This window comes from Pogonomyrmex barbatus, unplaced genomic scaffold, assembly GCF_055798465.1.
Source record: "Pogonomyrmex barbatus isolate J1 unplaced genomic scaffold, ASM5579846v1 scaffold3, whole genome shotgun sequence".
NCBI classification, from domain to species: Eukaryota; Metazoa; Arthropoda; class Insecta; order Hymenoptera; family Formicidae; genus Pogonomyrmex; species Pogonomyrmex barbatus.
The window spans coordinates 15,321,463-15,345,255 of record NW_028297127.1 but is presented as its reverse complement, the minus strand read 5'-3'; the positions used below and the strand labels follow the sequence as shown (position 1 = coordinate 15,345,255).

The following is a 23,793-nucleotide window of genomic DNA, read 5'->3' as shown; positions in this document are numbered from 1 at the left end:
ATGAAAGACAGACGAAGAAAGAAAAGGAAGTGTTTCGAAGTGCGTATTTCGAGCAAAGTGAATGTCGACTTCATACATGTCTTCCGGAGTGCATTGCGTTGGACATGTTGCATCGGCGCCTTCGTATACGCGCGGCCTGCATTCTCACTTCCTGTTCCGTGGTAGTACATCGCCGGCACTCCTGACATTAATAAAGAACAAGAAGAAAGCTGAGAATGATGAAAAATAAAAAACGGGACGGAGAGTACGATCTGTAATACGAATTGTTATCGCAGCTAAAAAGAAATAAGAAGTTATGTTAACGTATTGCGTGAAATAAATAACACATTGTGCGATGTAAAGATATTTCTACGATCTAGTTTAGCTACATGATAATGCACATAGTTACACAATATATGCAATATTGTGATATATGTTTGATATACCTTTATATGTTTGATTGACCTTTGATAGTTCACAAATTTAACTTCATCTTTAACCACATAGAATTTATAAAATTAAAAAGAGTTTTATTATATTTTCTAGCTTCTTTTTTCTAACGTTAAATTTAATGTTAATTTTATATTAATTATACGTGATTACATTTAATTTATCTATTTATCCTTTATACGCATTTTAATTAACATGGTTTAGAGAAAAATAATTGAATTTTATCTGTTTTAATTACCTGCATGCTATTAAACGCAATAAATTGCACATTATTAGACTTTCTCATTCTACTCTTAGTAATTTAGCTAGATTGCGATCTGCAACGAATATGAGCGTCACGCATTACGTAAACATTGAGAAAAATTAAAAAGGGAGGTTGGACCATAACGAATTAAATAAAATGTTTAAGATTAACGTATCAGCAAAAATACTATCTCAATTTGGTAGCTATTACTTCGCAGTATGTCGTACATGGGAGGATCTGGAGAAACTGGAATGCAAATAAGAGATGCAATGGAAATAGCTAGGAATAAAAGCGGGTTAAGCTTTTATATATTCTCATATCTGTAGATGCGTGCACGCGGTTATAGTATGAAATGCTAAAGATTAATTTTTCAGTTATGACATTTTTCTCGAGCAATCGACACAAGAAGTATGTCTTGAAGATCGAGAATTTTATTTAAACTACATATATTAAATTCCAAATTAAAAACAATTGTGACTATAATAGTTTTTAGAATTTTAAATAACTTCAAATTTGAATAACTTTGATAAATTAAATCTCAGAATTGCAATCAAATAAATGAAATTGTAGTTCTTGATTCATTTTGAATATATTTTAATTAAACTGTACTTTAACGTGCTTTAACAGTATATTAAAATTTAAAAAAAGTTAAAAAATTAAAGAAGAAGACCGTCAAAGAATTTGTGATAAAGAAAAAAAATGAGACTTTCGGTAAATTATATATAATATGCTTAATATATTAAAAAATGTAGAAGAAGCAAAATGTAATTATGACTCAGTGCTAAATTAAAAATAATATTCTATGTGTTAGTAATTTATGAGAGAGAAGTTTTATGAGAATATTTACAAATATTGTACATTACTGTTTAGAATCTAAATTTGAATACTTCCTCTAAGCTCTTAAAAAAATTTTATCAGGTATATTTCTTAACTAAATTATTATTTAATTTCGAGAAATTGCAGCAAAATATTATTATTACAATATTGTTCTTATATTGTTTGAAGCAATCACAGAATTATATCTAAAAATATTAATTGTAAATTTCAAAAAATGAAAGGAAATTTCTATTTCAGAAAAACTACATACTTATATCGTTTGCAATATAATATATTAGTTAATTAAATTATTTTATAAAACATAAATATTATGAGACAAAATTAAAAATTATAAAAAAGAAGAATATTTTTAATCCCGTTGATATTTTTTATTATGGTTCAAACTTTGATACTTCTAGAATTAAATCATTCAAAATGAAAAATAAGGAACCTTCGTAAAAGATAACTTCTCAGAAAGTCACATCACGCATAAGCGATTGTGTGTGCGAGTTGTATTTGCGATACATGTGTATAATCTGAGAGTGCAATCGGGAATATGGGAATATTGTTGAAGATCGAAATCGTATTTTTGATGCATCGTTAATACGAGGGAAGGGAATGGTCCTCCTATACTACTTGCAATAGCATGTTTTCATGGAGAAGCCTCGTTTTGGGCATGCAACTATCGACGCTGATAACGCGATTGCGAGAGAGGGTGAATGGACCATAAATCGTGGATCGACGTGATTTGTATGGGGTATCACGGCGTTTAATGGTGTGGCTTGTCTCTATCGACATGCTCTGACCGGAAGTTCCGAACTGCCATAGTTAGAGGGAAACACTCTGTAGATCTGTCCGCCGTAACTTGACGATTTACGTGCGTTCATATCTTTTCGATATTCGATGGCATAAATGAATCACGTCCAACAAAAATGTAGAAAGTGCGAAAAAAAGAGTTCTAAAATTCGGAGTAATTTGAAGGAAATTAGATAAAAATCTGTAATCGAAATTATATATTCTACAGAAATCAGGATCATTTGGCTTAAATTTGAAGCCGGAACAGCAAAAATTATTTATACAACTTAAATATCTATCTTTGTAATATAATGCACGGTTTTAACTTACAACAATATGAATGTGTCTTTGGATTATTAAAATATTTTTTTCGATAGTAGTACACAATTTATGTTTTAAATAAAAAGAAATAACGAATATAGCAAAAGGAAAAAATATATAATAATAATAATATTATAAAAGTATATAATATTTTTAAAAAAAGCAGAAATAGAGAAAAAAAGAGTGCGTCACGCGTGATCTCGGGTTGGACAGGATGACGAATGAAACGGAAATCCTTGCCAGCGGGCGTTTATCGGAAGTTTCATAAAAAGAAAGGGGCCGCACGTCCACGTCCAGCTCTCGAAACGGGTGCGGCTTCCGGATTTCGCGACAACCGACGGTTGCACCGATAGCTTTTGGGGTCGTATCTCGATCGGGGCCAAAAATAGCGATACACATAAGCAACATATTTATTCACATACATAGGTGACTATGTATGTATATATATATATATATATATAGAGTATTTTTTATACAGAGTATTTCGAAGGTCGCTCGTTTTTCTCTGGACGATAGATATTAGGCGAACACAAAGAATATTAGAAGACGTATATTTAATATAAAAAAATATTAGAAAATAACAAATAGTCTAATGTGAAAATATCATGTATGTTTGAATTATAAATATTTATAAATAGATATTAGACGGCTTATGGCAATTAAAATTGCAAACAAAGATTTTATTTTGCAAATAAATTTCAACATATTGTTAACCAGTGATTTCACGTGTATTTAGAGATTTGTATAAAAAAAATAAACGGTCACATATGTTAGTTATCTACATAAACACTCGATCAACAACATAAAACATTTTAACATGACTTGATATTGTTATCGAAATACACATGATTGTATAATAATAATAAAACACGTAAAAATAAATCTGATAAAATATATGGGAATCGGAATGAACATTTCTAAATTTTTTAAAAATTCTGGGTAAGAGTGCACGACCTCTCTTGGGCACTCTATATAAATATGTATATACTAAATATATACTAAGTCTGTCTGTGGAAATCCTTATTGCCCGGGTTTGGCCGTCCATCGAAACGATCGACGCATAGGGATCTAGGCCAAGAGTTCATCTATTTCGAGTGTATCTCCAGCTGACGTAAACGCGATCGAGACTTTAGATAAGGACTTCGCGCCGCGAAATCTACCCAGGGGACTCCGAGTAGTGTGAATCGAGGAGCTTTGAGTCCCAAATTCTGGCATAGAGTCGTTCGTTCAACTTAGAGTTGGCTGGACGAAGAGCGAAGAATCAGCCCGAGGTTATCACCTGGACGAAGAACATTCGACAGTACCAATACATCTATCATGAGATAATTCTATCCCCGAAATTGATTCTGTATCTATATCAAAGTCCGAGATAGTTATTATATATATATGTATATTTCACCAGAAGAACATCTTGAAGATTCCTAAAAATAAAAAGACTTGTAATCGCTTATTCACACACCACATGCAGTTTCTTATTGAAGTTTTCCAAATGAATTCTTTTAGCTATTATCAACTCATTCTTTTTATCTTTCCAAGAATTCTTAAGATATTTTCTTCTGTGGAAATAATATCCGTATACTTTTTAAAGAAGTGCTAACAAAAGCGATTGTAAGTATCGGATTCATTCATATAAAGACTTTAAGACTAATTTATTCTCTTTTTATTTTGTTTCCCTCTATTACAGATTAAGAGGCGATAATTTGAAGCGTGATTTGAAATGATTTTTAAAAAATTGTTGCAAAACGTAATAAAAATTATCTACTTTACTGTTGCGCCAACATTTTTTAAAAATATTTAAAACTCTATCTAATAAAAAAAGATTCGGATCATATAAATAAATAAAGCAATGTTTTTCAATTCATTTTTTCTCCAATGTATATTCTATTTTGTAATATTTTCATTGTAAATATATAGAATATGCACACATTTAGTGAGAATAAATGTTAAATATACGTTAATATCACATGTGACATTACATGTGATATTAATTCATAATATAAATGCATATGTGATTGCATAAGCAAGATACAACTGTGCAGGCAGTTAATGTTCTTCAGTAAAATACGAAGGACGATTTTAGAATGTCGAAACCCCTAAAAGCACATTATTCGTATTCCTAGTAATTTACTAGGGAAACGCAAATGTAGAGGAGGTTCAAATGCTATGAAGAGAATCTTGTACACGAGTACCATATGCATAACGTTTGCATCATAACAGCCATATTGAAGTGGGCAGACCCTGATTATATCATAACAAGAAGTCGCATTCTTCCATAATTAAGGAGCCAAGTGCATAATATCTTTGACGAAGCAACACATTGGTCGAATCATGTTGTAGAATCATGTTAATTAGCGTCATATAGTTAAGACAATTGTCATAGCGAGCTGTTAATTCGCGCATCCATGCTCGGCAATGACACAATTGTTAAATAATATATTAAGTGTTAAGCAAATTAATAGATATTTTCCGGCAGAATTGTTGGCACGTCCTAAACTACACACACGTATTAGTGGCTATATGCCGGCAATAATCATAACTTATACATATGGTAGGCAAGATATATAAACATATGTAGATATCACCCGTGATAGGTCGAAGTTTCTAAACTACGAGCTCGTCAGTGTGTCACGCTGCTAACTCTAATTAGCGTTCTAATGCTAGCTGTTAAGTAAATGACAAGAAATAACGACGTTCGGACGACAAGTTATACGGTCGGTTCTAACTCGGAGATACTAGCCGCCAATATAGCAGGAGTTTATTCAATTGCAATAGGGAGATACGAGGGGAGAAATGGTTAGTTAAAATTGACAGACGGACACACGACACACAAAGAAAATAATCACTCTCGTTCTAGCTACGTGTTCTAATCTACTCTTCTATAAATTCTACGCGAAGTCGTAGGCGGCGAGACGTCGCAGCGAATCGCCCTACCACTTCGCAAACAACTTCTTTTCGAAAAAAAAACTACTTCATCTATATAGATGTAACAATATTTAACAAATTCAGAACAACACTCAAAAAAGTTTTGTTATATACGAAGATACTCGTTACAATCGCTCGAAGTAGACTATTTTAACTCGGAACTATGACCTAAAAATCAACAAAAGTTGCCAACTATATTTCTTGATAAACATCAATTGATATAATTTAATGGAGAAAATACTTTTCCCTCATGCATCTTGAGCAATAAAAGTTTCTGTCATATATTAAATTAATGCTTTTTTGGTAAAACCTACAAGTGTTTGTATTAGAAATATACATGTTATATTGGCAACTTCCGTATTAACTCTAAGTTATTTACTTTCAATGTTAATTACAATGTCAATTAGTCGACAACGATCTGTTTTATACTACAGACTGCTTCTAATCAGAAACTATGTATAATTGTTTAACTCGATTTATCTAAATCGTCTACGTTTTCGCACCACTCCGGGAAGATCAAAATATATCACTTTCAAGCACAATATTTATTTAACTGTAGCTTGTTATTTAATTGTAGCTTGATATTGCATCAATAAAATGTTCACGTCCTCTTATAATCCATTAAATGATCAATCGACCCGTTGTGGTTGAACTAAACACTTTTGCTATGAACAATATATAATAATTAATATCATTTTATATATACGGCGATGTTTCTAAAAGATAGTAGGTGTAGCTAGATGGTAAATTACTCGCCCCTAGGTAACTGCATCTTCAACGAAGTCTTCGCCATCGATCTCGGCAATGGTTCCGCCCCGGACTCCTTCCCTCCATTTTTTGCGATATTCAACTCGACTTTGTTCGTCTCACGGAAAAACTGACCCATAGCCGCGCAATGAGCAAAATCGTGTGCCACGATATTACGAAAATGATAATGAAATGCGTGAAGATAAAATAAACATATGTATTTGAGATTATAAGAAAATGCATGTGCAAATAATACAACGTATAAACGATTGTAGAAAATGTGAACTGGAGTAGCCCTTTGATGTGTTTAAAACACTCTCTTTAACATTGTTGAACGGGCTATGGGTCGCGCGGAAAGATCAAGAGTGCTTTCACGAGGCTGATTTCAGTTTTCACTAGAACTACACACAATCAATTTAGATACATGCAAGCGTTGCTCCAACCGGCGCGCAAAGTAGCGATCAACAATCAAAGAGTGGTAAATATTTGTAAGTGGAGATGCTCAAAAAGGTACAAATAGGTACATTTACTTTTTTGATCAATAAAAGAGGCTTGTATTCTCTTAAGTATAATAGTCCAATCCTGAATGACAATTTGTCTGACAAAGATCACTTTTAATGTTAACGAGAGATGAAAATCTGATGACCTCGTTCAACGTAATACGTAAATACGGTGAGAATACGAGCCCGAATATCGGGTATCGATGGCTCTAAAGCAAGCTCCGTAAGTTGAGATTTTCCGGCGTTTTGTGACTGGTCGTGGCTCCGCTTTTACTTCAAAGAGAACCCTTTCCGCGAAATTATCAAGGTCAGGAAAGGATCTAACAGTTCTCTCGTCATGCGACGTTATATACATAAATCTCTCGTAACACGTTCTTCCCAACAGACCTATAGACATATGGGCTAAGTTCTAGTGAAAACTAATGTTAGGCTCGAGTACTCATACGGATAATAGAACGATGGAAGATCTGGATATAACTAGTACTATGAGCTAGGCAGCCATCCAACACCAGTACAAGATACAGGATTTAAACGTATATATGTATACGTAAAAAACCAAATGGCTCTCGTTACGATTACTTGTTAGGCTATTCTAAACACTATGGAGTGAAATGACGGTACGGTATATTTATATGTATATATAAAAATATGCATATAGAAAGATTTCCTCCTGACCAATCGGAGATTATTTCGATACGTATTCATGCGGTAAATACGAGAACTTTGTGATGTTAGCAATTTTTTTCCAATTTGCCGTATGAGTATCCAGACGTCTCTAATTGGTTGAACAATATGTGCACTGATTCTATTTTTAGAATGCAATCCGTTGCTTGTTTATACGATAGATTATATATACAGGATGCCCCGAGAAATGTATGCGAAATAGCGCGGTATTATTCTATCGAATAACTCTATCAATATTCCATTGAATAACTTGACACATATTTCAGGAAACAACTTCGATACATATTTATGACTCGAGACGCATGAATATCATAAAGTTTTATTGAAGATAAAATCGTATAATCAGCTGGTATTGTTGATCAAAGCAAATTGTTTAAATTGATACAGTAATTTTCTCTGTAATTTAAGAAAAAGAAGCTTCTCCTGAGAAATGCGCTTCCTTGAGAAACGCACGATTAGATGTTTTTCCATGTCCGCTATAGTCGTCAGAATTGGTAGAACTATCGAAGAAGCGAATTAGGTTATAAAGATCGACTTTCTGGCGTGTTAAATAGCGATTAAGAGCAGCTTTAAAGCAGATTTGAAAACGTAGATATATAATCTAACAAATATAAAGAGAACAAATCAAACTCGGGATAGAGGCAAGAAACTAATCCAAACTTTTACTGCTGCAGTGAAATCGTACAAGGCTGCGACTTATATCGCTTCTTCGATACTTACCCTTTGCCAATCGTTATTACGCGATTGAAGAGCTAATTATTCCCATAATTAAAAGTAACGTAAAACAGTAACGTAATAAAATATCTCATGCCGCTACACGGTATAGCGCGGTCATTTTTTTATGACGATAAACTGGTTATCGGGCGATCATATTAATTTATTTTAGTCGCCTGCTCGTTGAAAGCACCGATCATCCGATTCCCAATTTAGTGGAAAGTATAATATAATATTAATGTAATGATACACACGTATATTACGCGACCTTTATACGCGGATTTATTTTAATATGATAGAATTCGTCTATAATGACAGAACTAATAAATTGTTAATCGCCATAGATTTTGTACCAATTACAAGATTAATCAGATTCTTCGAGCAGTATATACAAATGTAAATAGAGCACGAGAGGAATTTTCGAAACGATTTTTACGAATAAACTGCATCAAATTGATATAAAGGAAGTAGGACAACGCAGATATTTTTACGTATTCTATTTTCGCCGTGAATATAAGAGATAAAAAAAGAGAGAGAGAGAGAGAAAAAAAGAAAGTATATTTTATATGTAGATCGATCGGTTTTTAAAATCGCACGTGGCGAGAGAGATGGACGAGACGAATACAAATCGCGCAGACGATACAACGAACAACGGATGCACAACTAACATATGGCTTTCTGTTTCCTAAGCATTCCATAAAGATAGATATATAGAATATACATATGTATATTTATATACGAAAAGAGTTCAATCAATAATAAACACTATCGATGACAATACTCGAACTATGGGTACCTAAAGTAACTAGATAGCAACAGTGGCAGATGTCTCGTATTCAATCAGAATTAAGTAATGTGGAATGTGTATAATAGAGTGATGTAAATTGATGTGGTCTAATCCAGAACAAACAAACAAGCACGAACAAATATGAATGAAGAACTTACTTTAATATTGATGATACCATTTACATTCATTAAAGCAAGTTGTTCACTTGCGTTTGTTTGTTGCTCGCCTGCTTGGTTTGGACCCAAATTAAAAAAAATTTTATGTAAAATTTTATGAATAATTAACCTTCATTCATTACGCGTACCACATAATGAAAACTGACAGATGGAAGTTATTATGTCATAATATTTGACAAATAATAAATTTTTGTAATATTTTGTAATATTTTTAGTAAGAATGATAATTTTGTAATTTAATTTTAAATTCATAATTAATTCAATAATTCATACAATTCAATATTAGTACAAAATATCTGAATATTCAATCGATTATTGATTAAAAATATTTAAAATATTAAAAATATATTTAAGAAAAGAAGCAAATATTTGTATTTTGATAATTTTAGAGGTGAAGCGATTTCTAATACGAAGTATTTCAATGTTAAGATGTCAATAACTTTTTCACAAAGAACTACTTTTAAATTATATGGAAAAAGAACAGTAGAACGTTAGACACTTCATTAAATTTTCAAGCATAAAATTCGTTCATAATTCCGTGTACAAAAAAAAAAGTTTTGATAAAACGTAACAATCTTGATTGGTGTTCGTTGTAGACTGAGTACATGTGTGTTTGCACAATACGTGGACGTGTATATGGAATCTGGTATGTACTACGTACTACGGATTACGGTTACCGTCAACACGAGCGAGAACACGAGAACTTGGTGGAACAACCTGGCACTTTGGGGTTGAAGCTTACCGGTGCAACCCCCGCTGGGGCTCACGGACACTCGGCCTACCCTTGGCCCCACTGCGCGGTACACGACCGCTCCTACCCAACAAGAGACATCACCGATCTTACATGATATAGAAATGTCCGTCGATCACGCTAAGATAATTTTATCATCTATTAATACTTAGACGACTTGGTGCTGGATTAAGTTTCATTAACAAAATTCATAAATACATTAAAATTTTTCTTACATTATTATATGTAGAAATAGATACTTGTATTTTTTTTTACATTTATAATTTAAAAATTTATAAATGTAGATATTAAGCAACAATTGCTGTAACAATTGCTTACTTTTATATTCCTAACTTTTTATTTTTTTAATAAAAATTAAATGTTTTCAATTTTTTTACAAAATTAATTGCTCTTATAAAAATATATGTACATACAAATTATGAAAAATTGTATCAATAAGTATTAAAAAAAGGTTTATGATTATACATATGTGTGCGTATGTTCTGCGAGAGATATAAATGTACATATTTATTATAGCAATGTACTAAATTTACCTTTACGTAAATATCTGAAATTGCTATTTCAATAATGCCTAGTAAATATCATATAGGTACGAAAAAAAAAATTGTACTTCTCATATAACTATATATATGAAATTCTCTGTACGTAAAAATTTTCTACTTTTTATTACAATTAAACATATTTCTTTTGTGCTTTTGATTTATAAAGAATTTTTAATTGAAATAATTTTTATAATGCATTCTTAATTCAGCACCATGCATTTCATATTACGCTTCTAGGTAAAGAATCGTTTTATTTTGGGTTTGCCTCGTTGCAATTTCTGTAATTTCCTACTGTCTAAGGCACGTGGTTTCAATAGAGATTGGGTTTCTCCATAACTACAAGCTCCTTTCATGTGCATTAATTTGAAGTTTTGATTTCAAATTGTACTTGCAAGCATATGCTTAAATGGAGTATATTATTTCAAGATAAATCTAACTTCAATATACCGTATTTGAATAAATAGTAATTTTCGAAATTTGATCGAATGTCTTGAGCGTTGGCAATAAAAAGATCTTTGCTACATCAATTATTCTTTAGAAATTTGCATATTAAACTGTACTGATTGTTTTGAAGTGATACCTAGCTCATAGTAGAGACTCAAATTAAAACATGTTACATCATTATGTTGTGCTACAAGAAAGGTAGTAAGAGCTTTGACGTTTGTTCCCTCTTCCCTCTTTCTTCCAGCACATATCGAGAAAGTTTATCTTATTATTTCGTTCATTGCGTGGTAATTTTTATTTGTTACAGACATTTACTATAATTCTTAATCGTTATAATAATAGAACTTCAGAGAGAATCGTTACATGATGTTAATATGTATATACGCGCGTGCGTGAGTGAACTCACTCTGTCGTTCAATTCCAGAACGATCTCTGATGGGCATCAAGTGTGTTACGTTATTGAACCCACAAGACGTTTACAAAACTTTCGCGGCTGCAAGTTTTCTCTTCGTCACCTTCTCACTCGTTTTATCGTTGGTAATCTAATTAATCGTCCGAGCCCTCATCGATCGCCTGTTAAATTAATTACTTTCACGAGTGTATTATTCTCTTAGGGCGCGTCGTATAGCGCAAGCCGAGGAAAGAAGCATCGTCGGAAGCATGATTCATTCTATACCGTTCGAAATCTTATGCATTAAGAAAGATTGGCGATTGTCGAATAAGACGATTTCGCGTGCAAGAAAACTTGAAGAGATTTTCTGACCAAGTCGTAAAAATCTCATTTACACGGTAACATTAACTTAAAAAGATATATCCGTTTGTGTGAATTTAAGAAATATAGATATTCTAAGTGTGCGATTAGGACACGGAGATGAGATCGTCGAATATCTGTCATTCTTAATCCATAAGTACCATAATTCTCCTGATCCAATTTTAAACTTTATTGAACTGTTCACCTTTCATGTGTTCATATAAAAACATCTCAAATTATTTTTAAATAGATTTTTATGACTATTCTTGGATTCGGAAATAATAAAAAAAGATAATAGATGTGTTTAATGAAAAAAAATCTGTTACAGAAATTATTAAATAGTAATCACACAACAAGAATTACACATTACATATGTTTCATAATTATAATATATGAATTATAATTTTCATTTTGGTACTTAAGGATTAATGAACATTAAAGGTTACTTTTTTTATTTAAAAACGAAATAAATATTTATTAAACTTCTTCCATTTCCTAACCCCTAATTGACATTTTAATTCAATCCCAAGCATAACCCGCGAGTCAATCGGCTTCAGAACTGCCGCCATACTGCTCTCACAAACATTATATTATCTTGGACGGTATATTTTCTCATATTTCGAACGTTCTCCAATTGTTTTTTAATTTCATGTATTTGATAGCGACGTTCTTCAAGTAGTCTTGCGTGACACGCGTTTCAGTATCGTTAGATTATCTGCTCTGTGAGTGCAAGTGGCATCGTGAGAGTCATTCTCGGGATCGGGCAAAGTATTATTTTTATCCACGCGCGATCATAGTGATTTAACAACAATCTTACGAATAGCAACAATCGGACCATAGCTCGATAACGTTAACTACCCCATTCTGAAAAAGTCCAAAGAAAACTTCGATGTTAACGCGGAAGTGCGTTGATATTGGACGAAATGATTAATTTATAAAATATACAAAAGAATACACTTATATCACGAGATTTTTTTATTTTAACAGGATAGTGACGTTAACGCAAACGAACTATAGCCGCGCATAAAAGTATCAATAATATTATTTAAGCATCGTGTCGTTAACAAATGTATAAGCTCAGGACATAAATGTCTCCTCTTGGGTTTGGCTCACTCTTTAATTGTCTCGGTAAATTCACAGATCTACATTCGCATCGAATGTTTAGCGAATATAATAGACACTGTTACTAAAACAAATAATTTATTTACATTATATTTATTTAATCAAACAAGGTTCCAAATTAGACAACATTTAAAAAACAATCTTTAATTTAAGCTCAAATTTTACAAATTATCAAAATACATCCATCATATTTAGCGTTAAATTCCTAAAAAGTTTTAAAAATTGCAATGCGATTTTTATATGAATCAGTTACAATTGAAAATTAGATCATTATATTTATGGCGCTAAACCGAATGCGAATGTAAGCCTTTAACAATTTATGCTTCAGCAATTCGCAAAAATGATTCCAGCGAGACAATTCGCGGGAACGAGCATTAAATCTGGGTGGTCTCTTCTGGGTGAATCTGCATTCTCCATAACGTCTTAGGGACGAGGACGGACAATTCGCCCCTCTATCTCTCTTCTATGCGCGCAAGACTTATCGTAACACATATTTCGTACGCACTTCTTTTTTTCGTTTTCTCGTTCTGCGATCCACACGGATGATTCGTAGGACCTTCATTAACGATAACTCGAGAACACACAACGGAATCCAAACTCGATCACAGCTCTCGCGAACGTATAATACGTTGCGGTACGGGTGGAATAATGCCAGAGGGATGCGGGCCAGCAAGGGGTAGGAAGAGTGAAACCGAGAAAGCAAGGCGAAGGAATTAGCGCGATGACACCGCTCACGTCTCCTCCTATTTACCATTAATAAATCCGCGCTGTAATTAATTACTCTTAATCTTCGTTACCTTCGTATGAAGGTAAATGTATACGTACACTGTGCAGGAAACACGAAACTACCACGTCACCGCAATTTGCGCGTGCGTTATATGTAATCTACTCTCTTCTTTTTTTTCCAAGATATTTTTAATATCCTTAATTAATCTTAATTATATTTTATGCCTTTTGAGTTAGCCTCCATGTGCGAGTGATTTAGAAAATTACTTTAATTAAATGAAAATCTGTAATATGTGCGCGACGCGCGTAATGAGAATATAATTAATATATGGGGATTTTAATGTAAATCCTCGATTATGGCTGTTATCGTCGCGCGTATTAAATCTATTTAATTGCGCTTAGTGTTCGCATCGTCCTTGCTTCCTGGAGAGTTTTCTGACACTCTATCGAGGGACGGAAGTGCGGGACTTCGGAAAGGCCTGGAATGAGTTTAACGGCATAATAACAATAACGAAGAAGCGCAAAACGGCCAACGGTCCTTGAGCGGCTTATCTCGATGCTAATCTCTCCTACGAGGGTCGGTACTCTTTTTTCTTACGTTTCACTTTCGCCTAATTCGACGTATGCCTTACTCTACATTTAGCACAATATGTAACTTTTTTTCTGGTTAAGAAATAGTCACGCGCCACGACAACGGCACCTTGTTCGCGATGCTTTTGCGCGATGCATTTTAATCCTTTTATAATAGCTGTGTAGACGATAAACCTGTGATTACGGTATTAACAAAACGTGCAAATCATTTATTTTAAGTTCAACTTCCTTTCTTCAGTTCATTTTCACTGCTTTTTTCTCTTACTCTGTCATTATCTTAAGAGAAATTTATACTCTGTGATAAGGTATCTTAGTAAAAACTTAATTTCCTGCTGTCAAGATATTTAATCTTGAAAAATATAAATTAATGATAAATTACACTCTTATCCCTTCCTTTTCTAGCGCCATTACACTTTTGCAAGAAAAGTGTCTAATAAATTTATGATTGAAATATTATATTCACCAGTGATGTGATTATTGATGATGAATCTTGAAATACTACATTTTAAAATACTCATAAAAGAAACGAAATTATATTGTTATAAAGACGTGTTATTTCATTTTGCTTTGCATTAATTATAAACTGGCTATTATCCAACTTCACAATTTGTTTTGATAGCCGCTTTATCGTTTCGTTAAAATGCATATCTTCGACAGCGAATTGTAGAATTATTATAAAACATTGTCGCGTAACTTTGACGCGTATCGCTTCGACAAGGCGCCATAATCGAGGCATTTGGAAACGTCTATATCGTTATATCTACGTATATACGTCCTACACTAAATGTTTTCGATTAAAGTGTTTAGCTTAGAGATTACATAGAACGTGGCTACAACTCTTGAATTGCTACGTGAGGTCAACATCTACGTGAGAGAAACGCGTTAAAGTTTAAAGTAGATGGAAAAGAATGATGGACCGGCGAAAGATAGAAGGGGGAGAGTGGAGGAGGGGCATCCTAGGAAAGCATGGGGGGAAGATTGACCATGGTTTTTGATAATCATTAATTCTCTATGTATAGTCATTATATCTAGCTTGCGTTCTCAGTACGACTCATTGTAACTTCTCGCATTTAGACATCTATCTCGGATTATATCATCAATCTATATTGCGTGTTTCATGTGCGAGTTTATTATACTATATCCCCTCCCCTTCACACACATTGGGGTAAGAATGATTTCGGCATAATCTCTGTGTTAATTACATCTATGTTTTCATGATAGGCAATTGATAGCTAGTGGCAAGGCTATCTCGTTTTTTGCAAGATTCCGACATTTTGGTATTTGCCATTATTTCTAATTTTAATTATAGTTTTGAAACGGTTTTTGTAACAATTTAATAAAAATATATAATTACTTCCTTGTGAAATGTTACTTCCTTGTATCATCCATCAATACATGATTCTTCTAAATACCATATGGTAAAAATATTTGCATATTTTGTCATATTGTTTCCACATTCTTCTCTATAGAATTATTGCATTAATATCACCTTTCCTCTTTTACTTTGGTATTTGTATAATCATTCGTATGTTTTATTTTTCTGAAAGAATAAATGCTTTCGCATTTCATGCAAAGTAACAAGAACTTTGTATTATCATAATTTGTTTAATTTCGTGATACGAACAGCCTTGCCATTAAGCATCATAGAATTGGATGTGCACTCATCTCCATTCTTTTCAAAGGCTCTTTTCAAAGTAACGACAGAGGAATACAGAAATTTGTCTATCTCTACGCGAATAAAGAGAAAAGAATAATGAATGAAAGGACAGAAAGAGAGAGAAGATGGGTAGTACTCGACTTCCATCGACGAACCATTAAATCTTGTCGCTCAATTTCCATATTTCTTTTTCATTTTTTTTTTTTTTTGCGTGTCCTATATTTTCTCTCTCTTTCTCTTGCTTCGGTATTTACGCGTTTACCCGTTTCTTTCCTTGCCGTTCCTTCGTTCCTGTTTGCTTGAGAGTGAATGCTTTTACAGGAAGGCGAGCACTTTTTCGCGCGAGGTATTTCTGCCGAAGGTATTCGTGTGTATAGGTACGCGATGCGTCATGCGTATATGCGCGTTGTACATGTATATTAGGTGTGTGTGTGTGTGTGTGTGTGTGTGGCGGGCGCGCGCGCGCGCGCGAATGTATGTGTGTAGATATGTGTAATATTTGTGTCGTTACTTTTTAGAATCTTGTGTTTGGCAGTACCTAATGGAATGGGGGTAGAGGCAGGCGACGCTTTGCTTGACGAAGGACCACAGAGTTTGCCAGCCATGCGTCTGTGAACATTTTGTAATTTCCGGTCAAACGATTCACGTGAGAATAAGTTGTTTCAGAAAATTCAGATTCGGCTTTCGACGTTTATTGGTAACAAAAACATTCGCTCGTTGCACAATTTTGGGAAGACATACGACTCTCGGATTAACCTTTCGATGATAACGGGGATGGTAGCTCATTTTAACGCAACGTATACAAGCTGACAAAAATTTGTGCCGTTTATGTTAACAGCGAAGGATTATTCCGAGCGCAAAATTATAGGCGATTTTATCACGAGCTATTCATGCTGTTGCAGCCGAAATAGCTTGATACTTTTCCTAGAGATAAATAATTCAAAATTGAAATAAATGAAATTGGATGTTAATTTATAATGTTCTTTGAAAATAAAAATTATATTAGTCCATGCAAATATTATTTTGCATAGCGGTTTTTCCATTTGACTTCATATATATAGTATGAGCACCACGATCATATCGGAATAATGTTCAATTTTATGAAATGTTTGCAAAAATTGGAGCATATTTTCGTGCGAAAATGCCGACTCAATATTTCGAATTATAATTTTGCTACATTCGCATGTTGAATCGATTAGAACGATATCGATGAAAAATTTGCATTGAAATTGGAAATTATCTAGATATATTCATCTTACATTTGAAATTTTCAAAAATTTTTGATGTATAGTTTAATGAACTATATAATATATTGAGCCGAATATTACGGTATTCTTATTGCAAAAATGCATCTTTTGTGAGATTATCATGATTCTAATTTGATTCTAATTTAATGAACAATGAAGACCGAATTAATATAATATTCGGCAAAATAGTGCCGCATATTATATTAATCGTAGTGATTCCATATTTATCACTGGCGACTGATCACCATCGTAGAAACTAATGATATTTCATTAATAATTCACAAGATTCCCGTTTTAACAAATATGAGCAACATTAATTTACATCACTCGCACTCTGTATACATTATCCGCTTTGTATACATATTTATTTATATTTATTTATATTGTTTATACTCTTTTATTTATATTGTGTGTACATAATATGTGATGTGAATAAATGACTGTACAATTGCGCGTATTTACAAGACATTCCCCCTAAAAAAATATCCAGATATACAATAAAACAAATTAAAGTAAAACATACACAGCATTGTTTATCTGAATAAATTTTTGAAAATATTAAAAATGACAAGACTGTGTTTAAATATCATTAATCAATATCGTAACAAAAAATATTTAAATATCGTTAATAGTGTTAAATATTTAAAAACATTTTAATTCTGTAAATGGAGAATATCTTACTCCAAAAACATGCACAGAAATAATAATATAATCAATTTTGTTTTTTTTTTTTTTTTTTTGGCAAATTTATCTTTTTTGCATCTATTGAAAATGATATATGTGTAAAAATAAGAAAATCATAATTATCCCATAAAACATTTGTAAGTACGTTCGTACATACAAGAAATTGGCGGAAATGCGATTAACGACATATTTATATCGCTGTTTTTTAATTTTGCGTAATTTTGAGCTCAATGCGTTTTTCCTGAAAATCCGATTCATTATAACTATTGAGACACGATACTTCAAAAAATGCAGAATTTTATGTCAGTTCTGACATTTTCTTAAAGCTTCCTCAGGCGTACGTAGACTTTCGTGACCCAGTGCATTTCCGGGGTGAAATCTTGAAATGCTCTCAGGCGCGCGCATATGTTTGTACGCAACTCGTTGCGAGGGCGAGTTTGCATTTGTGTTCCGGACGCGAGCAGGTGCCGCCGTGCGTATACTATATGTGTCTCTCGCATGACAACGATATCGTAAATCTCCGGAAACAGCACGCGTTATATATAAGCTTCGGATATTTGGAATTCTTAGCGTGGAGTCGAGGTTTTCCTTAAGCTATAATGTATTACCTTAGCCTCGCCGTTCGCGCTACGAACGATATGTACAACGGTTTACAACGTATATGTATGTTGATATATATATATATATATATATATATATATATATGATCTAGCGAGATATACACACGACGATATAGTACGATCCATAGAAAATATATCTCTCGTTGGCAAACGTAGAAGGAGAGAGCTTTTCTCACCCGATATCGCATGGTCGAAAAGATCGGACATTAATCCTGCGTTCCACTGAATCATTTCGACCATATAGCAACGCAGGCATCTCATTGCAAAATGTTTCTGTACTTGTAACATTCGGAATTTATACATTTCCAATTACGTTAAAGTATCGTTAAAGTATCATTCAATTAAACAAATTAAAATGTTATCATTCACGTCGATATCATTTATCGTATTATATTCTTTTATCTTGATTAAATGTTTCTACAGTTAGTATTTGTGTCAAATATATGTGTGTAATAACATGGCAACAAAGGAAAATATTAGAATGAAAAGTGGATTACAACGTAATTGTGAATCTTTGTATGCTATAGAGGATTGTAATTGGTAAGATATTCAGTTAATGTACACCGTAAATTTACATTTAAATGTGATAACATTGTATATCCATTTTTTTTTCACTGCTTCCCGTTTATTGCATTTCTGTATGCACACGGTGCTGTTATGTCAGATTCATGACTTTCTCGCTGTACCAGTAAGATTTAAGATACAAACTGTAATCGATTTGCGCCTGTTCACGAGAAAACTGTGCAGAAATAATCAAAATTCAAATCGCCCCCCTTCCCTCCTTTGACCCTCTCTTGTTCGCCACGTTTTATTTCCGGCGGCCTCTACTCGCGGTTTGAATTCGCGAATGGAAACGAGTCGGCCGCTCACGTCGAACAAAGACTGAATGCGGAAACGACGCGGAAGAGAGAAAGCGGAAAGCACGGGAGTTATGTGCATTGTCGTCAATGGAACGAAACAAAGGCCAGAATCGTAAAAACGGAAATAAAAGGGGAAAAAAGGAAAAATCCGTCATACACCGCAACGTGCAACAGAACGTAATGACGTGCTCTTGAAAGTGGCGCGAATCGAACTTGTCGCAGTATTAATTCGCGAGTATTGAAGCAATCGCGTTGTTGTTCGCGTTCTGAACTCTAAGCCGCGATGCTTCTAGACACACAGTGCCGGCAATTCAAGAGAAAAATGACAAATGGCGAATGTAGGTTGCAGAGAAACCTGATTGCAAAGAAACACTGCTCACGTAAAACGAGATAGCACCGTTATTCGCGTTCTATTTGACGCTTATAATACAAATGTATTTTGAATTTATAAATTATAAGGAATTCAAAACAGATAAAAATAAAACGGTAAAATAGTATTTTTCCATTATACAAAAAGATTTTATTTATTAACGTAACGCAAATACTTATAAATTAATTTTTAATTCCAAGATAATTATTAAATGTTTTAAATTAAAATGTTTTAAATTATAGGATTATTGATCACAAAAAGAATTTCATCAATTAATGCGTTTATATATATATATATATATATATATATATATATATGCAAAAATTTTGAAATTATTCTTAGTAGTTAGTCAGAAGCTAAACGATTGAGTATAATAAGTGAAAAAGAAAATCATGACCGAGTCTATTAAATGTTACAATGCTCAGTGTGTAATCATTTAGAATATTTAAAGGTTAAATTAGCTTGCACTGAGAAAGATGCAGAAAGCGGAGAAGATTCAAGCGTAAAGAATCGGAAAGGAGGTCGCGATCGCGAACGGCAGGTTTGTAGAAACGCACGGCGGCGGGTTGAGGCTCCACAATAACCCTCCCTCGTGTTCATCTCCCTCTCGCAACCCCCCAACCCCTTTACCGCCATAGTAATGGTAACCGACGATTTATTGCGTGGCGCAACGAGCGCGCACGGTAACACGTTACGGTAATGACTGTGAAATACGACGGTGCACCTCTGCCACCCTCTTCCCTCCCCAGCTTCACGTACAACCCTTCCGCTTCGCCGCAGCTGCCCGCCCATCCTTTCCCGGCTCTCCGATGAAAGGACTGAGTTTCGATTCGCGTGTATGAACGCGAATCGTGAGCGTGTAAAATTCTCGCCTCTTTTCTCTTATTCTCTTTCTTTCCCTTTTGCCTCGCTTCTTAATCGAACACGAATATAAATATACCAAGTTTGGAAGAACGTTTTTGAAAGAATGCCATCGTGTTGATATAACAAAAACGTGTGATATGACAATGAATGATACAAGCTAATAATTTTAATAAAACTAGTTAATATTTCCACAAACATTTCCATAAATTAATATTCAATTTATTTATTGAAATTATATCCTGAAATAATTTTAGTTAATTTAAATTAAAGTTAGTTAATTTTAGTTGAAATATCTATTTTAGAAATATCTATTAACAGTATAATAATATATAATTATTTAACACAGATTATTTAAAACAATAATTAAACGATATTATTATGTAATAAAATTATTTAAATCAGATAACTCCACAATACTTTTATTATATCTAATAATATATATTAAATAATATATATTAAAAAAAAAGATTATTTTAATGTGATAATAATGTAATTAAGTTTTTATTCTTTTTCATTTATTCTTTTTTGTTCGTTGTACAATTCATTATCCGCAAAAATCGGGAGTATGAATTAAAAAACAAAATAATAAAAAAAAAAATATACAAATCACAATTTAAAAAAAAAATTAGTTATATAATAAGTAGATAACAGAACATTCATGTCAACATTATGCCCGTTGTTATTACGCCAATTTTATTCCTTATACAATTGCTCTCTTCCTCTTTCTCTGACATTTCGCTACTCGAATAATCCAATCGACTTACCGATCAGATTCGTATGAATTCGAATCGGTCTTTATACAGAATAGATCCTCGAGTCGATCTACCGAGGAAAACGACAAGGAGCAAGAAAGTCTGATATATTTGAGAAGTCCGTGCACGCTGACAAGTAGTAAGCCGACGAAAAGAAAAGGAGAAGTGTCCCTTTCGAGTTCCTCTGAAAAACCGACTGATGTCCAATGAGGCGTCAGGGACTACCCCTCTTTCTTCGGGTAAGGAAGAGAAGAAGCTCGTTATTGCGTTTGCATTCTAAGAGGAAATCGTCGTCGTCCTCGTCGTCGTCGTTGTCGTCGTCGCTGTAATCGTAATAGTCGTCGTTACGCTGTCTACTCAAGCGGCGTTATCCGGGGAAAAATATGGAGACGTAGCAGCTCGTTATTTTCTCGTAAGACGATCACACGGGCTAAAAGTATTCGGTCTTTTACTATTCGTTCCGACCGGACCGGAGAAAATTTGTCAACCGAAGAAGTTATTAGTACCACGAGAACGATAGGTTGGTGCATTTGCGAGAAATTGCCCTTCATTGTATCCTTTTCTTTATGGATTTCTCTTTCTTTCGTTTTTTCCACGATGATTTGAGCATTTGAGGATTAAGCACTTTTCTTTTCCATAACATCACCATAACATCTTATGGGATTTTATCAACGCAAATTATTCTACACTCTACAGAAAAGATAGTTCCAAAGCATCTGAAATTACCATCAGTTCCTTAAGTCCCTATAATCTCTTCGCTTGCTAATCTTTAAGTTTTTATTTTGCGGTTACTCTTTCGAGTTATTTGTTTAATCTTTCGTTGTTTTAATGATTGAGCAAATTGTCGAACATACGTGTTAGATATAAAAAAATCAGATTAAGATAATAAATTTAAATTTTACTAGATGTTTAACATATCGTCGGACAAACTGCGAAAGCGGTGCCTCACGTTTATTCAAATTCTTCATAGATAAAAAAATATTTTACGTTGTTTATCGATATTATTTGTCGCATCGAGAAAATCATAACAACATAATTATATATAAAAGAAACTAAATTGTTCAATGAAAAGGTAACGATTTTTAGCGAATTTAGAATTTGACTTAGACTTGATTTATATTACGTTTTAAAATATTGAGAGACTCATATAAAAATAATCATCAATTAATTTGTACATCTATTGATAATGTTTCGTTAACGATTAATTCATGAATGAAAGCGCATCTTCGTTGATCTAAATTTACGTAATTGAAACTCACTGATCTCACATCAATATTTAACAAATAGAGTACGTCGTTCTACGGAAACTTGCAGCGTAACTAGACTGAATTTGCTGCGTAATGCAACGCTGATGTACTAAATATCTCATCCATTTTGAATCTAAAAATAACTTGAAGGAGCAAAGAGCAAGTGGATCAAATTTACTGCTAATTGTAGTATTTAGAATTCAATTAATGATTACAACAATGTCACTTGATATCGTGTATCTGTAAGCATCATTAAATATTGTTATACTATTCATTCGTATAATGTATCTGAAGCATATATTTTGTGGAATATGAAACATAAATTGTATGTTTAATCAAAATAAAAATGCCAAAGCACTACAATTTGTCAAAAATCAAAAATTTGTCTTTTTATTCACATAAAATAAACTTTTAATAAAAAAATATTTAAACTAAAATAAAGAGAAAGAAATTTTTTTCATTAAGATTTTATAAGAAGACGCGAGAGATTTAATATTTTACTTTACTTGATGATAAGAAATAATAATTCATTTATAACCGGATTAGAATAAATACAATTTTCGCACGTTTGCTGTTTCTGTCTCCGAAAAAATTGTCATCGTATTTATCAATGTAAATATATAAAATATGTAAGCCGGTTCAAATTCAATTCGCATCGTGAAGCGTTCTTGTTCGGCGTTTTCGTTTTGTGACACGAAATTGAATACCTAGCAACGATCGTTAAATCACGGCTGCCGTTTGATTTCTTTCGAAGTACTGTGAAATATTTGCAGTTCGGGAACATTCGCGTAGAAGACCTTCCCTGAAGAAGTTCTTCACGAAGCGAACATATCCCGAATATACGCGTTGTCACCCCCTACTCAGAAATATCTTTTCTACCCTATGTCGAATTCGTTTCTGCGTGGAAGATCGCTCCGTTACCGTGTTTGTGAAGAGGGTGGCTTAACCGACGAATGTTTTTCGGACATTGGGAATACATTGAGGGAGGCGGACTGGGGGGAGGGGGGTGGCGAAGAGTTCTCCTTTATGGCGATCAATCATCGCAGATGATATCCACTTTTCCTTCTACCACCATGCCTCGTGAACTGTACGCAATAAGACACATAAACCAGGCTGGAAGATCAGGAATGGGATGGGCGAGGAGGATGGAAAAGTAGCCGCGGGGGTGATCCCGAAAAGTTATTCAAATGCGTTAAGTAGCGGATGTCAAGGAAAATTGGAAATGATTCTGGAAACATCGAGCACGTTCCTGGAGAAAAGCGAGGAGATTTGAGAAAAGAGATGGTAGGAGAGAAAAGGCTTTTTGAGGAATAGGCTAACGTCCGAAAAACATTATGCATTATTTATGAGTTCTCTTCCCACCCACGTATTTCTAGGAATCAATGTACATAAGTTCTAATTCCACGAGACAAAAGAACAATCGCGTTTCG

At 33.5% G+C, this 23,793-nt stretch overlaps 1 protein-coding gene across 7 annotated transcripts in view; it reads right to left on the bottom strand.

The window, feature by feature from the left end:
* Rbp6 (RNA-binding protein 6) overlaps nucleotides 1-23,793 on the bottom strand; it is a 596,225-nt gene that overhangs the window by 14,581 nt on the left and 557,851 nt on the right. For 5 of the 7 annotated variants that reach the window (XM_089079353.1, XM_011639884.2, XM_089079354.1 and 2 more), the window contains one exon: nucleotides 77-181. The exons of 1 other annotated variant lie outside the window; for it this stretch is intronic. In XM_089079353.1, coding sequence (XP_088935479.1) covers nucleotides 77-181 — 105 coding nt within the window. Of the gene's footprint in view, nucleotides 1-76; nucleotides 182-9,877; nucleotides 9,950-23,793 lie in introns of all 7 variants that reach the window. One more of the 7 variants, XM_025218444.2, reaches the window with a different exon arrangement.